At 35.7% G+C, this 14924-nt stretch overlaps 1 protein-coding gene across 1 annotated transcript in view; it reads left to right on the plus strand.

Annotated features, from left to right (window-relative positions):
• The window catches only part of HMGCLL1 (3-hydroxymethyl-3-methylglutaryl-CoA lyase like 1), a 198039-nt gene that overhangs the window by 85097 nt on the left and 98018 nt on the right, over positions 1 to 14924 (plus strand). The window contains exons 4-5 of the mRNA XM_032864504.1: positions 1089 to 1184; positions 3117 to 3265. Coding sequence (XP_032720395.1) covers positions 1089 to 1184; positions 3117 to 3265 — 245 coding nt within the window. The remainder of the gene's footprint in view (positions 1 to 1088; positions 1185 to 3116; positions 3266 to 14924) is intronic.

The following is a 14924-nucleotide window of genomic DNA, read 5'->3' on the forward strand; positions in this document are numbered from 1 at the left end:
CGATGACTATTACTAAAATATTTATGCTAGCCAAATAATATATTTATATCTGAGCTTTGTTAAATTATTCAGACAGATGTGTAATTTTTTGGTAAATAATAAATTTCATACATTGAAAGTTATTTAGACATAAAATTTTCATATGGAAGGCACATGCATGACATATTTCCTTTAAAACTCTCCCCAATGGGGGGCGCCTGGGTGGCTCAGTGGGTTAAGCTGCTGCTCTTCAGCTCGGGTCATGATCTCCGGGTCCTGGGATCGAGGCCCGCATTGGGCTCTCTGCTCAGCAGGGAGCCTGCTTCCTCCTCTCTCTCTTCCTGCCTCTCTGCCTGCTTGTGATCTCTCTCTGTCAAATAAATAAATAAAATCTTAAAAAACAAAAAAAAAAACAAAAAAAACTCTCCCCAATGGAAGGATGCCTGGGTGGCTCAGTCAGTAAAACATTGGGCCCTTGGTTTCCACCCAGGTCATGATCTCAGGGTCATGGGATAGAGCTACATGTTGGGCTCCATGCTCAGTGGGAAGGTAAGTCTGAGACACTCTCTCTTCCTCTCCCCACATCCCTCCCCCTGCTCTTGTGGGTGCTCTCTCTCTCCTCTTCCTCCTCCTCCTCCTCATAAATAAATACATACATACATACATACATACATAAAATCTTAAAAACAAAACCAAAATACCCTCTCCTTAATCTCAAGGATATTTTATTTGCAACTTGGACTGTGAAATGAAAGGAAGAGACTAAAAAAACCGCCAAATGAAAGTAGGATAGTTAAGAATTGCTGAATTCTTTGTATTCGGTCAGAATTCGGTCACTTCAGAATTCAGCTGAATTCTTTGTAATTCAGAATTACTTGTAATCCATCATTTAGCCAGGTCCTGTGATGTGAATACGGTAAACTCAGATCTAGTTTTTATGTACTTATGACTTTAGGAACTACTCATCTTTAGCTACGTTGGCATAGGTTATTATTTCCAGCATTAATTTATAGAATATAATTGCGTGTGTAATTATAACCTTCCTATGAAACTAAACACATGCTTGATAAAATATATGAAGTTGAATATATGTAACGACTGTATTTCAGATGGCTGATCACTCTGAAGTGATGAAAGGTATTCATCAATACCCAGGAGTTCGCTATCCTGTCCTTACTCCTAATCTTCAGGGTTTACGCCGTGCTGTAAGTGTGCTACTAATTATTTTAAAATCGAAAAGTTTGTTACTGTTTTAAAGTCTTACATAGTTAAAATGGTATCCTATGCAGCCTCCTTGTTACCACGTAGAAATGCTATCCTGATGTAGGCACACGAATACACTGCGATCTGTAACCTCTGGGTATTGTTGCACATGAATGGCCCTTCCACTTTAACCATTCAGGAATCAAAACACAAAAATACAGTAATCCATTTTGATATCATTCTCTTGAAAGTCTATTTTGGGCTTCCCTCTTAAATAAGGAATACAGAATTTAACTTAAGCATTTCTCAATATAATAATTATTAATATTTTTATAGTAGATCATTTTTGGCGACTTTTTTGGATCCGCTTTCCAATGCGGGTTTTTCCCTCCCTCTAGGTGAAGCTGATTTGCCAGCTGCCTCTAACAACCTTCCCTGTTCCTCTTTTGGTCGGTTTCTTCAGTCCTACGTGAATTACGAATTTATATGCAAAAAAAACACAAGAAGAACCAGGGCAATTTTAAGTAAAGGCTTGAGGTGTTACACTCTTAGGTTTTACTCTAAAAGTTTGGTAGCAGCTATTTCTGGTGTTAATGTTTTTCGCTTTTGTCTTTGGGACTGTGTTACATAAATTTGAGGTTGTGGGTCTCAGTTGATATGTCACCTGTTGTGTAACTTGTTAAAACCACTCTTTTTTGTTGTTGTGGTTTATTTTGATATATATTTTTTTAAACCATTGTAAAGAAAGCAAGAGGCATTTTAAGAAATTGCAAAAATTGCTGTCACAGGTCTTAACAGAGTAAGGCATGTCTCCACCTTGAAAAAGATACCGAGTCCACACACCCTCTCATAGTTTGGAGGGGCAGGTAAGCTAATGGAGTGAAACCAGTGGCTTGGGAGTCAGGCACACCTGTGCTCAAAGCAGCACTTCAGAACTTTTAGTAGCTTTAGTGATTTAGCCTCTGTGGGCCACAGTTTTGTCATCTGTAAAATGGGCAAAATGATACTTTGTTTATAAGATTATGTGTTAGAAAGAGGACGCACAAAGTACACAACAGTACTGGTACATAGTAAGTGTTCAAATAAATAGAATTTTAATTTTAGAACTTAAAAATTTATCTCAGGTAGAGGACTAGAAGCCAGTATTTTTTTTAAATGGAGAAAAAATGACCTATTTTCTTTCTTAATATATTAATAGAGCATGAGAAAGAGAGAAGATCTTGTACAATGCCAGAGATACATTAATAAAAAGTCTTTAAAAATCCAGCTGGGAAATGAGGAAACTTGGTATTTGAAAATAAGTCACTGGAGAAGCCTGGGATAAGGATAAAAGATGGCAAAGGGGAAAAACGTGGAGGATAATATTTTGAATTTAAAGACTGGCAAAAGGATTAAGACATTAAACACATAAAAGTATGGTTGTGACAGTCAAGGTATAAAACAACAGAAGCTAGGTTAAGAGACAGGAAGAAAATTTCGGGCAAAGTCTAAATGATGAATTGGAAAAACATTTTTCCCTTTGGTTATCGGAAGATAACAGAAAGCATTTACTATTCCCTAGTTTAATAATTGGTCTAAAAAGAATGTTTCCCATAGATATGAAAATGTTTTATTGGGGTGCTAGTATTTTCCATAATTACAGTTAAGATATTTCTGAAGCCTACACATAACTTAGGAAAGGTAAAATTGGAACGTCATCACTGTGTTTTCTGTGCCTCAGATTTATGTTACGGTTCAGAGAGTTCTTGTGTTATCATCAGATATTTTTAAATTTGGAAAGAGCATATGTGGCAGGATAAGCAGACTCTAATTTTAAATTCCAAGGCAAATGTTAAAGAACACAAGTATGCCTTTACTGAGTAGATAATATTTCTTCTACTGCTATCATTTACATTTCTGAAATTACTAGCTTTTGCCTTTAAATTCTTTTTCAGGTTGCTGCTGGAGCCACTGAGATATCAGTTTTTGGGGCTGCATCTGAATCCTTTAGCAAGAAGAATATCAACTGTTCTATTGAAGAAAGTATGCAGAAGTTTGAGGAGGTTGTTAAGTCTGCAAGGCACATGGATATTCCAGTGCGAGGGTATTTATGAAATCCCACAAATGCTATTTAAGTTAATATCTATCGTGCAAGCTCATTTATGAGCCATGAAGACATCATTTTACATAATATATGCAGGGTATCTTTTGTACCTTGTATGATTGGGGCCATCACTGTGTAGTGATACATCTTGTGCATGTCACTTAATTATTAGCGTCCAGCTTTGAAGTGTATAATGCAGCTGAGATCAGAGGCAAACTTGTTATTGCAAAGCTGACATTGCCTGCAAACCTGACATTGTTACTCATTTTATTAATTAATACCCAAATGCACCCATCTATTCATCTCAGCCTACTGTGGGTTGATAAATTTGTGTAAACTTATAGTAGCATTTGGGAAGGAATTACCTAATGTGGTTTCCACAGCTTTAACATTTTTTTAAGGAACCATGACTTTTTCTTCAAATATTATTTTATGCAGAGCTTCAATAGAGTATGTAAATCATGAAATTGAGCCTCTGAGCTGCCCTGAGAAATTCAGCCTGTCGTTTCCCCATTCAACCTCCCCCTCAACAGCCGACTTCCCTGTTGTCTCTCTGTAACCCGAAAGCAAAGGCAAATGGGGAAGAAGGAGAGAGAGACCTGTTTTGGTTCTTGCCTTTTTCCAGAACCAGCAGTTGCAGCACAGACTGCAAATAGGCTCAACCCCCAGGCCTATGCTCTGTGGAGTATATAATCAATTATTGGTTACTTAGGGAAGCATTTGTTTCTAAGACATTAGCTAATTTTCTCCTGTTTTTTATGAGTATTGAGATATGATAATCACCATAATAACAAATTAAAATGCAGAGCCTTCGTAAAAGAAGCCTGAGGGGCTGTTATTGGATTTAGATGCAGGTTTACCTCCTCTGGTTGAAATGAGCAAAATTCAGAGTGGCAAGGGAAGGTTCAGTGCTTAATGAAAAGGCAAGCGGACCTAATTTTGAGTGGCAGTACCAGAAGAGGGTTAGAAGTCACTCAAAGTCATTTGGCGAGCAAATAGGGTTAGAATACATCACAGGGAACGATCATGTTGGTTGGCTTACTTTTGTTACTTTCTTTTTCTTCTCTCCATAGTAATAGTTTCCAGCATGAGTTTTCAAAGATACGGATTTTTTTTTTTAAGAATTTATTTATTTATTTGACAGAGACCACAAGTAGGCAGAGAGGCAGGCAGAGAGAGGAGGAAGCAGGCTCCCCGCTGAGCAGAGAGCCCAACTCGGGGCTCGATCCCAGGACCCTGGGATCATGACCTGAGCTGAAGGCAGATGCTTTAACACACTGAGCCACCCATGCGCCCCTTAAATTGTTTTTGTTATTGAAATATATACATATCATGCATATACAAGAAAAATTTAAAAACCAAGATAATGTGTTTCCATAGACAGAAAATCAAGGATGTGTCCTTTTTAAGGCAAAAGTGAATAACCACAATCAAAAAGAAGAAACGTACTATCATTTTCTAAATTCAAACATACAGAAGTTGTTTGTCTCTCTTTCCTTTGAAAGAAAGGGAAAAAGAAGACACCATTCTATTTTAATGTGTGTTTCAATGTGGAGTGTATGTTTTACAGTGAAGTCGTTCTTACTGGAAAGTTGAAAACAATGCATAACCATAAAAGTAAAGTGTGTGCAGCTTGCACTTCAAACAGGAAGTTTGCTACTTTCAAATGGCAAGGTTTTTTTTTTTTAATGTTAAAAGATGGATGTAAACATAAATTGTATACTCTCTTTTATTATCTTAATTTTTCCTCTTCTGAGGTAGAATAGGTAATGTATTAAAGCTAATAGAAACCCTAAATTCTCTCGAATACTGATTGTTGAGCAATTAATAATAGTGTCCCATCAGCAAAGAGAGTTCTAACCATGCTACAACTTAAAAACTTTGCCAGGCTTTGATAAGAGGGGCACAGAGTGCAAGAGAGATACAAAATGACACACGGTCCAGTGCAGTCCGCAGAGTACATTGGAGACATGCTGGAGAGCTACACAATAGACTGGTGTCTGTTTGCCAATGCAGATTTTGTTCTGTGGGAGCACAACTCATAGATTTTCTGAAACACTATTCATTTTCAGAAAGACACCTTTCAGTATGTGAGTTTGCTATTTGTGCAGTTGAGAATTATTTTCTTCCTCCCCATAACTTTTATAGAGTTTAAATTAGATTTTATTTTTACTGGCAATCGAGATTCTAGATACTCATTATTAAGTCATAGGTCATTAGTAATCATTTAAGAAAGAGTCATGCTCAACCAGTTGAAACTGAAGTAGATGCTTCAGCATGTCTTATATGGCAACATGGCAACAGCTGCATCAACATGTACTTGATCACCATCCAGAAAATTCATGTCATCAGCTGTCAGATTTAAAGGCCATAAGGCAGCACACATTTTATAAATGCTCAGTAAAACCATTTAAATTTTTATGAAAATAGTTAACTTTCATATGGTCTAAATAGCAGCTTTTATTAAAGTTATGAGGGCTATTGTTGGATTTCCCATGTCCCCCCAAACACACACATATACACATGCATGTGTACACATATTTTATATATGCTTAGGACTTCACATAACATCTGGGATACATTGGGAAAACATACCATGCCAAATCATTGACATAAAATGCAAAGTCAGCTAACTGCCACTGAATGTACATTATATATGAATGGACAATGAAATATCTACATTTTAGACTTCATTTTTTGATGTGTTATTCATATGACATATGTTTAAAATATGTAGGTTATTTTTCTATTATCTAAATTTTTAAAAAGTAAAAAAGGCAAAGAAAAATAGAAATCTATGATAAATGTAATCATTTCAAGATCCTTTCAAAATTGAAATGCGTCAAGATATGAAGGTAGTATTCTAATATATCAGACATTTAGTTTTATTCCTTTTTGTCTGAGTATCAACTTAACCTTAAATGAAGTCATTAGAATCACATGCTCTCTCTCTTTGCGAGAATATTAATTTAAAAAAGGAAACTATCACTAAGGAGCCATTATTAATTTTACTATTAAAATGCTTATATATTATAAATTCACAAGGTCAGCAGTTGTACACAACAAAGAAAAGCTTTTTACATAATTACATTTTAGGCCACTCATTTAAAATCATTTAAAATGAGTTGACCCATGATTACTCAAAGCCTGAACCTACTGAAAGTTGAAAGAAGTATATTTGTAACAATTTCCTAGAAGTCAAACAAAATTATCCACCCATTTAAAAAAAAAAAAACTGTAAAATGCAAAAAACATTTTTTATTAACATATAATGTATTATTTATTTCAGGGGTATGGGTCTGTGATTCATCAGTCTTACACAATTCCCAGCACTCACCATAGCACATACCCTCCCCAATATCCATCACCCAGACACACCCCACCCCTCCCACCCAGCTCCACTCCAGCAACCTTCAGTTTGTTTCCTGAGATTAAGTCTCTTATGGTTTGTCTCCCTTTCTGGCTTCGTCTTGTTTCATTTTTCCCTCCCTTCCCCTATGATCCTCTGTCTTGTTTCTCAAATTCCTCATATTAGTGAGATCATATGATACTTATCTTTCTCTAATTGACGTACTTGACTTAGCATAATACCCTCTACTTCCATCCATGTTGTTGCAAATGGCAAAATTTTGGTTTTTTGATGGCTGGATAATATTCCATTGTATACATATAGCATATCTTCTTTATTCAGTCATCTGTTGATGGACATCTAGGTTCTTTCTGTAGTTTGGCTATTGTGCACATTGCTGCTGTAAACATTGGGGTGTACATGCCCCTTCGGATTACTACATTTGTTATCTTTAGAGTGAATACACAGTAGTGCAATTGCTGATAGGTAGGGTAGTTCTTTTTTCAACTTTTTGAGGAACCTCCATTCTGTTTTCCAGAGGGACTACACCAGTTTGCATTCCCACCAACAGTGTAGGAGGGTTCCCCTTTCTTCACATCCTCGCCAACACCTTTTGTTTCCTGACTTGTTGACTTCAGCTGTTCTGACTGGTGTGAGGTGGTATCTCACTGACGTTTTGATTTGTATTTCCCTGATGCTGAGTGATGTTGAGCAATTCTTCATGTGTCTGTTGGCCATTTGGATGTCTTCTTGCAGAAATGTCTGTTCATGTCTTCGGCCCATTTCTTGATTGGATTATTTGTTCTTTGGGTGTTGAGTTTGTCAAGTTCTTTATAGATTTTGGATACTAGCCCTTGATCTGATATGTCATTTGCAAATATCTTCTCCCATTCTGTCAGTTGTCTTTTGGTTTTGTTGACTGTTTCCTTTGCTGTGCAAAACCTCTTCATCTTGATGAAGTCCCAGTAGTTCATTTTTGCCCTCGTTTCCCTTGCTTTTAGTGATCTTTCTAGGAAGAAGTTGCTGCAGCTGAGGACAGAGGTTGATGCCTGTGTTCTCAATGATTTTGATGGACTCCTGTCTCACATTGAGGTCTTTCATTCATTTTGAGTCTATTTTTGTGGGTGGAATAAGGAAATGGTCAAGATTCATTCTTCTGCATGTGGCTGTCCAATTTTCCCAACGCCACTTGTTGAAGAGACTGTATTTTTTCCATTGGACATTTTTTCCTTGCTTTGTTGAAGATTAGTTGACCATGGAGTTGAGAGTCCATTTCTGGGCTCTCTATTCTGTTCCAGATATCTGTTTTTGTTCCAGTACCATACTGTCCTGATGATGACAACTTTGTAATAGAGCTTGAAGACTGGACTTGTGATGCCACCAGCTTCAGTTTTCTCTTCCAACATTCCTCTGGCCATTTGGGGTCTTTTCTGGTTCCATATAAATTTTAGGATTATTTGTTCCATTTCTTTGAAAAAAGTTGATGGTATTTTGATAGGATGGCATTAAATGTATAGATTGCTTTAGGTAGCATAGACATTTTCACAATAGTCTTCCAATTCATGAGCATGGAACATTGTTTCCATTTCTTTGTGTCTTCCTCAATTTCTTTCATGAATATTATATAGTTTTCTGAGTATAGGTTCTTTGCCTCTTTGGTCAGATTTATTCCTAGGTATCTTCTGGCTTTGGGTGCAATTGTAAATGGAATCAACTCCTTAATTTCTCTTCTGTCTTGTCAGTGTTTAGAAATGAAACCGATTTCTGTGCATTGATTTTATATCCTGACACGTACTGAATTCCTGTATGAGTTCTAGCAATTTTGGAGTGGAGTCTTTTGGGTTTTCTACATAAAGTATCATATTATCTGCAAAGAGTGAGAGTTTGACTTCTTCTTTGCCGAGTTGGATGCCTTTTATTTATTTGTTGTTGTTGCTGTTGTTTGATTGCTGAGGCTAGGACTTCTAGTACTATGTTGAACAGCAATGGTGATAGTGGACATCCCTGCAGTGTTCCTCACCTTAGGGGAAAAGCTCTCAGTTTTTCTCCATTGATAATGATAGTTGCTGTAGGTTTTTCCATAGATGGCTTTGATGATATTGAGGTATGTACCCTCCTACACTGTGAAGAGTTTTGATCAAGAAAGGATGCTGTACTTACTCTCAATAGATGCTGAAAAAGCATTTGAGAATCATATGGTTCTTGTTCTTTCTTTTATTAATGTATTGTATCACATTGATTGATTTGCAGATGTTGAACCAACCTTGCAGCCCTGGAATAAATCCCACTTGGTTGTGTTGAATAATCGTGTTAATGTACTTTTGGATCCTGTTGGCTAGTATTTTGGTGAAAATTTTTCATAAATGTTCATTTGAGATACTGGTCTATAATTCTCCTTTGTGGTGGGGTCTTTGTCTGGTTTTGGAATCAAGGTAATGCTAACTTCATAAAATGAGTTTGGAAGTTTTCCTTCCATTTCAATTTTTTGGAACCGTTTCAGGAGAATAGGTATTAATTCTTTAAAAGTTTGATAAAATTTACCTGGGAAGCCATCTGGCTCTGGGCTTTTGTTTTTTAGGAGATTTTAGATTACTGCTTCAATTTCCTTATTGGTTATGGGTCTATTCAGGTTTTCTGTTTCTTCCTGGTTCAGTTTTGGTAGTTTACACATCTCTAGGAATGTATCTATTTTTTCCAGATTGTCTAATTGCTGGCATATAGTTGCTCATAATATGTTCTTATAATTGTATCTATTTCTTTGGTGTAGGTTTACAACGCAAAAAATATTTAACTGTGAATTGTAAGTCCTGAAATTCCTAATTCCGCAGAAAAAAGGTACAAAACAATGAGAATAAGGAGTAAAAGATGAACTAGTCATTAAGCTAATATAGATAATTACATATAGCTTTTAGATACAGAAAAACAAAAAGCAGTTTTAGGATATGATTAGTGTTTTACTTTTTAAATTAATGTTTTTGTTTTCTTTGGGTAAATAGCCATTAGCAGAATGACTGGATGGTATGGAATTACTATTTTTAATTTTTTGAGGAATCTCCACTTTGTTTTCCACAGTGCCTGCCAGTTTACATTCCCACGAGCAATGCACAAGTTCCTATTTTTCCACCTCAGTGCTAACACTTGCTAATTTTTTTTTTTTTTTGGTCTTTTTGATAACTAGCTATTTTGAAAGGTGTGAGGTGGTATCTCCTTGTGGTATGATTTACATTTCCCTGATGACTGATAATGTTGAGAATCTTTCCATGTGTCCCTTGGCCATCTGTATGTCTTCTTTGGAAAAAAATGTATTCAGGTCCTTTGTCCACTTTTTAATTGGATTATAATTTTTTGATACTGATTTGCATAAGTTCTTTATATATTTTAGATATTAGCTCCTTATTGGTTATAGCATTTACAGGTATTCTTCCCCATTTGGTAGGTTGCATTTTCATTTTGTGGATGGTCTTCTTCACTGTGCAAAGGCTTTTTATGTTGGTATAGTCTGAATATTTTTTGTTTGTTTGTTTTTGTTTTCCTAGAGAGCATAATTTTTGCATCTTTGATCTACTATCACCCTCACCACTTACTTTCTCCTCAGCCAAGACCAATAAAAATCCAATCTGGCTTAAAGCTTCTGAGTAAGATTGTATTACATATATCAGTGACCAGTTTCCTTGATGAAACACCAATGATATTAGACAATTCTTGTGCTTAATTGTTTTTTGACTCATTGTCTAGCTCTGTATAATTTCTAACCCTTAGAATGGCAATCTTTCTGCCATGAAGTAAGGGCACAGCCCTCTCCCTGAAGGTGGTCAGTTTTCACTGGTTTTCCTTTTGAGAGATAATTTATAACACCCATTTATTCAAGAATTTGCAGGCTGCTTGTTTGTTAGCCAAACCATTTAGGTCATTTTGCCCATATTATATTTCTCACTCCTCCTCTCTCTGATACAACATGTCATTATGGATCTCTGTCCTGACCCTGAAGTTAATAGCAATATTATTGAGCATGACAGTGAGTGTCCTTATTGAAGTCTCAATTTTTTAAACACACAGTGACTGACAGCATTTGTCATGACTAATATAGCAGATACTTTCCATTGGATGATCTGCCCTAATGGAATTCACTTGAATATGTGGCACCATCTTCTAAATGGATAGTTTATTAGTCAGGTTTCTTTCCAACCTCTGCTAAACTGAGGGCTTTGTGTTGGCCTGGAAGAAAAATGAGAAGAGCAAGTCAAAGCATCATTTACCAAAACATGGTACATAAAATTCTAAAAATGAGACATCTGTTAAAGCTATTTTGTGTCATGCATATGGTTTGAGGGTTTATACTTAATTTTTTTAACCTAACATATTATTCTGGCACTGCTGTGAATCAGAATAACACATAGCTGACAATAGTTAATACATGTAAGCTGTGTTGGTACAGTCATGTCTAAACAGCCTTCATATAGAGTCTTTGAGGAAAGAATGTATTTTTTCATTTCTCATGAAATTAGTATTTGAGAGCCAAAAGAGCATCTTAGCAGAATTGCTCCTTGAGGCCAAGGGACAGCATTTATTTCTTATTATCATCTACAGTGTTAACGTTTGACAAACTATCACAACCCTCTTTTGGTTAGTTTATTAATAATGGAATGCTATTTTGAATTGTTTATTGATGGATGTATTCTGTATGACTGCATCAAAACAGCTCCTACATTTAAATGTCTTAATTATGTTTAATTGACATCACATGTCATCTCCTTGCTCTTGGCATTGCTTTTCTCTTCTGAGGATAGCAGTGGTTGATTGCTTCCATTCAAAGTCTTTGCACCATTTATTCCAAGCTTTTCCTCATCGTTTTGGCCAGAATGGTGAAAGGATGTAGGATAATTGTGGGAAGGTAGGCTTAGGTAAGGCCTCACTGTAGGTACATTTTCATGACTGAGTTAAACCAGGAAACATTGGTAAAGACTTGAATGCCTCCATTTCTCTCTTATCATGATTTTACCCAATACTGATAAATGGCCTTAACAAGCACAAATAAAAATAAAGCAACTCACATTTCTATCCACAGAGTTTATTGTAACACTATGCTTTTAATTTTAACACAATGAGCTTCAGTATGGTTGGAAAATCCTTTATTATTCTGTCATCCTATATAATATTTAAAATATTCTTCTAAGTCTGAACTCATAAATATATGCTATCTTTTCTGGCTACAGGATTTAGAACTTTAATAACTTGTAGGAGGTTATATATTTAGAGAAAAGATTAGGAATTGCTTAGAAAATTGTTCAAATGATGAAAATGGTACCTTAACACATTTGTGGATTAATTCATTCAAGAAATATTATATGTTTTATATAATGCACTGTCTGGTGATACTGTATGGAATATGAAAATGAAAAAGTAGCTGACTTTAGAAGAGTTTCAAGCAGACTAGAAAACAATATATAGAGAAATAATTATTATATTGTCAAAAAAAGGCAAATACATTAAGAGACATACAGACAAATCCTATTCAAGTTTTAAGTAATACTATATTAAATTTCTCTGGGGTAATTTGGAGAAATTTAATGCAGAAGGTGTCAGTAAAATGAAGTCATTAAAGATTAGGTAAATTTATGAAAGCATAATCAGAAATGATGGCCTTTTCAGGTGGGACAGGAAATCTACAAAGAGCAAAGATATAGTGAAGAGAAATCTCAAGAAATGTTTAGGTGACAAGAAAAAGTTTACTTTCACTGGAATGGGAGTTTTTGAAGTTGAGTAATTGCAGAGAAGTAGAAAGTTAAGTTGAAGTTTCATAAATTGTGGAACTTGAATACCAGGTTTATTTGGTAGACAATGGCAAGCCACTTAAAGATTTTCATAGAACTATGTAAACAGATCTATGCTGTGGTCATATTATTTTGTCAATAGACATTGGTGTACAAATGAGTGATGTGAGACCAGAGGCAAGGAAAGCACTTAGGAAATGTTTGCAGCTGTCCTGGAGAAGATATTCAGGGACTGTTCTGTATACTTGGGCTGGCACTGGCAGATGTCCTGTGCTACAGAGGTTGGAAAGGAAGAACCAGCCAACCCAGGTTATTGAATATGTTCTCAAAGATGACCTTTAAGTGATCTGGCAGTACAGTTTCTAAAAACGACTGTATCATTATTATTTTTTTTTAATGGAAAATGCAGGGGAAACAGGAATGAGCCCCATTTTGGATATACTGAGCTTAATATATTATGTGAATATGTCAGGAAATCAATTCATAATGTTCATGAGATTTGTTGTTCCTTGGGTTATCTATCTGTGTAATGATGAAAGACAATAACTGTGGGGGACTGAGTTGATGCTCTCTAGAGACTCTCTTTTTTGTTCCCATTACAAACAAATATAACCACTTTTAAAACATATAGCCAAACTCAGAAAAGTAAGTCCTCAGATTTCATTAAAGAAAGTGTGGTAAACATGCAGGTTGATGCCACTAGCACATGGGGTATCTATTTCAGATATAATCCCTAGTGGCCTGAAGATGGGATTTTAATGTCTATATGGGGAAAAGACAGATATTCTACTAAAACATTGATTTCAAAGTGATTATTCTTAGAGCTGGGAATCACCTTCTTATGAATGCAAAATCAGTAGAACTTGTGATGCATTCTGGAAACCCAAATTAAGAAATTCAGGTGGAAATTTGTCCAAGAACTAATAAAGTCCACAGGGCAAGGGCCAAAGGAAGTCAGATCTTGTTTATAGGGACATTTGAATAAGTAAAGACTCTCATGGAACTCCTACTGAAACTAAATCACCATGAAAAGACACAATAAAAATTATAAATCCCATGATGATACGAAGTATACCCTAAGGAAAAAAGGTAAACAAAATCAGGAAAACTTTAACAGAAAAGAAGGAAATAGAACAATTAGAATAGAAGATTATAAAAGGAAAGGAAAAGAAAAAGAACATAAAAGAACAGATCTTTATAAAAAAATGAAGCTTTTACAAACGTTAAAAATAAAAAGTAAAAGTTCTGACACTCTCATGGTAAAATGTAGAATATTAGATCTAATCAGAGAATCCTAAAGACAATAGAGAAAAAAATTACTATAAAATTGCTATAAAGGCATTACCTTTAGATAGCAAAATTTTCATCAGCAAAACAGAGACAGAGATAGTGAAATATGTTCAAATGGTAAAATAACTTAACCTAAAATTTTATACCTAGTCACACTATTATACATTAATGAAGGTGAAATAAAATAATTTGCTGACAAAATGGTCTGCAGAACTCAAACACTGGTGAAAAAAAAAAATACTAAAGGACATTAAGCCAGAAGTAAGAAACTGGATAAAAAAAGAAATGGAGAGGTTGTAGTTTGGAGCTTCATCAGAGTAGAAATGATTTGAGATAGGTCTCTGAGAAATTTAACCACCAGACAATTGAAAATAGATCAAAGGTTCCATGGCATATTGGTAGGGAGATTCTTGAGACAAGCTCTCAAAACTCTGTATTATCCCCATTTTTTTTTTAATACAAGGAAATCAGGCCATCCAGGGGAGGTAGTATTGCTAAAGGGTTAGTGGTTTCCAATTTTGACAAAATAATGGAGCTTTAGAGATGGTTTTGAAATACTAGTGCTTGAATTTCCTAAGTTTGTGATTTAATTGTTTTGGAGTGTATCCTAACCATCAAGGTTTTGTTTTTTAAGCTCCCCAGGTGATGGGTGCAGGCAAGTTCGTGAGCCCTTCTAATAGATTGCTAGAGAAGAGCAGAAATCTAGATGTCAACTCTAGCCACTAGTCATAGCAGATGATGTAGACTATTTTTTATCATGGTAGAGACTTTCTCATACTCATGAAAGTATTTCATTTATTACCATCAGCAAACTTTTAATGTAAAGGACCAGAAAGTAATATTTTAGGATTTTGTGGGTCAGATAGTCTATGTGCAACTACTTACCTCTGCTCTTACAGTGCAGAAATAGCCATGGAGAATAGGTAAATAGACCGGCATGGCATTGTTCCAATAAAATTTTACTTGCAGGGGCTTCTGGGTGGCTCAGTGGGTTAAAACCTCTGCCTTCGGCTCAGGCCATGATCCCAAGGTCCTGGGATTGAGCCCCACATAAGACTCTCTGCTCCGCGGGGAGCCTGCTTCCCCCTCGCTCTCTCTGCCTGCCTCTCTGCCTGTTTGTGATCTCTGTCAAATAAATAAAATCTTTAAAAAAATTTTACTTGTAAAAGACTAATGACCAGGATTTGTGCTGTGGGTCTTAGTTGTCAAGCTCTGCTTATATAATATTAAAATAAATTAATGGACATAG

This window comes from Lontra canadensis, unplaced genomic scaffold, assembly GCF_010015895.1.
Source record: "Lontra canadensis isolate GAN:19392208 unplaced genomic scaffold, GSC_riverotter_1.0 scaffold27, whole genome shotgun sequence".
Taxonomy (NCBI): Eukaryota; Metazoa; Chordata; class Mammalia; order Carnivora; family Mustelidae; genus Lontra; species Lontra canadensis.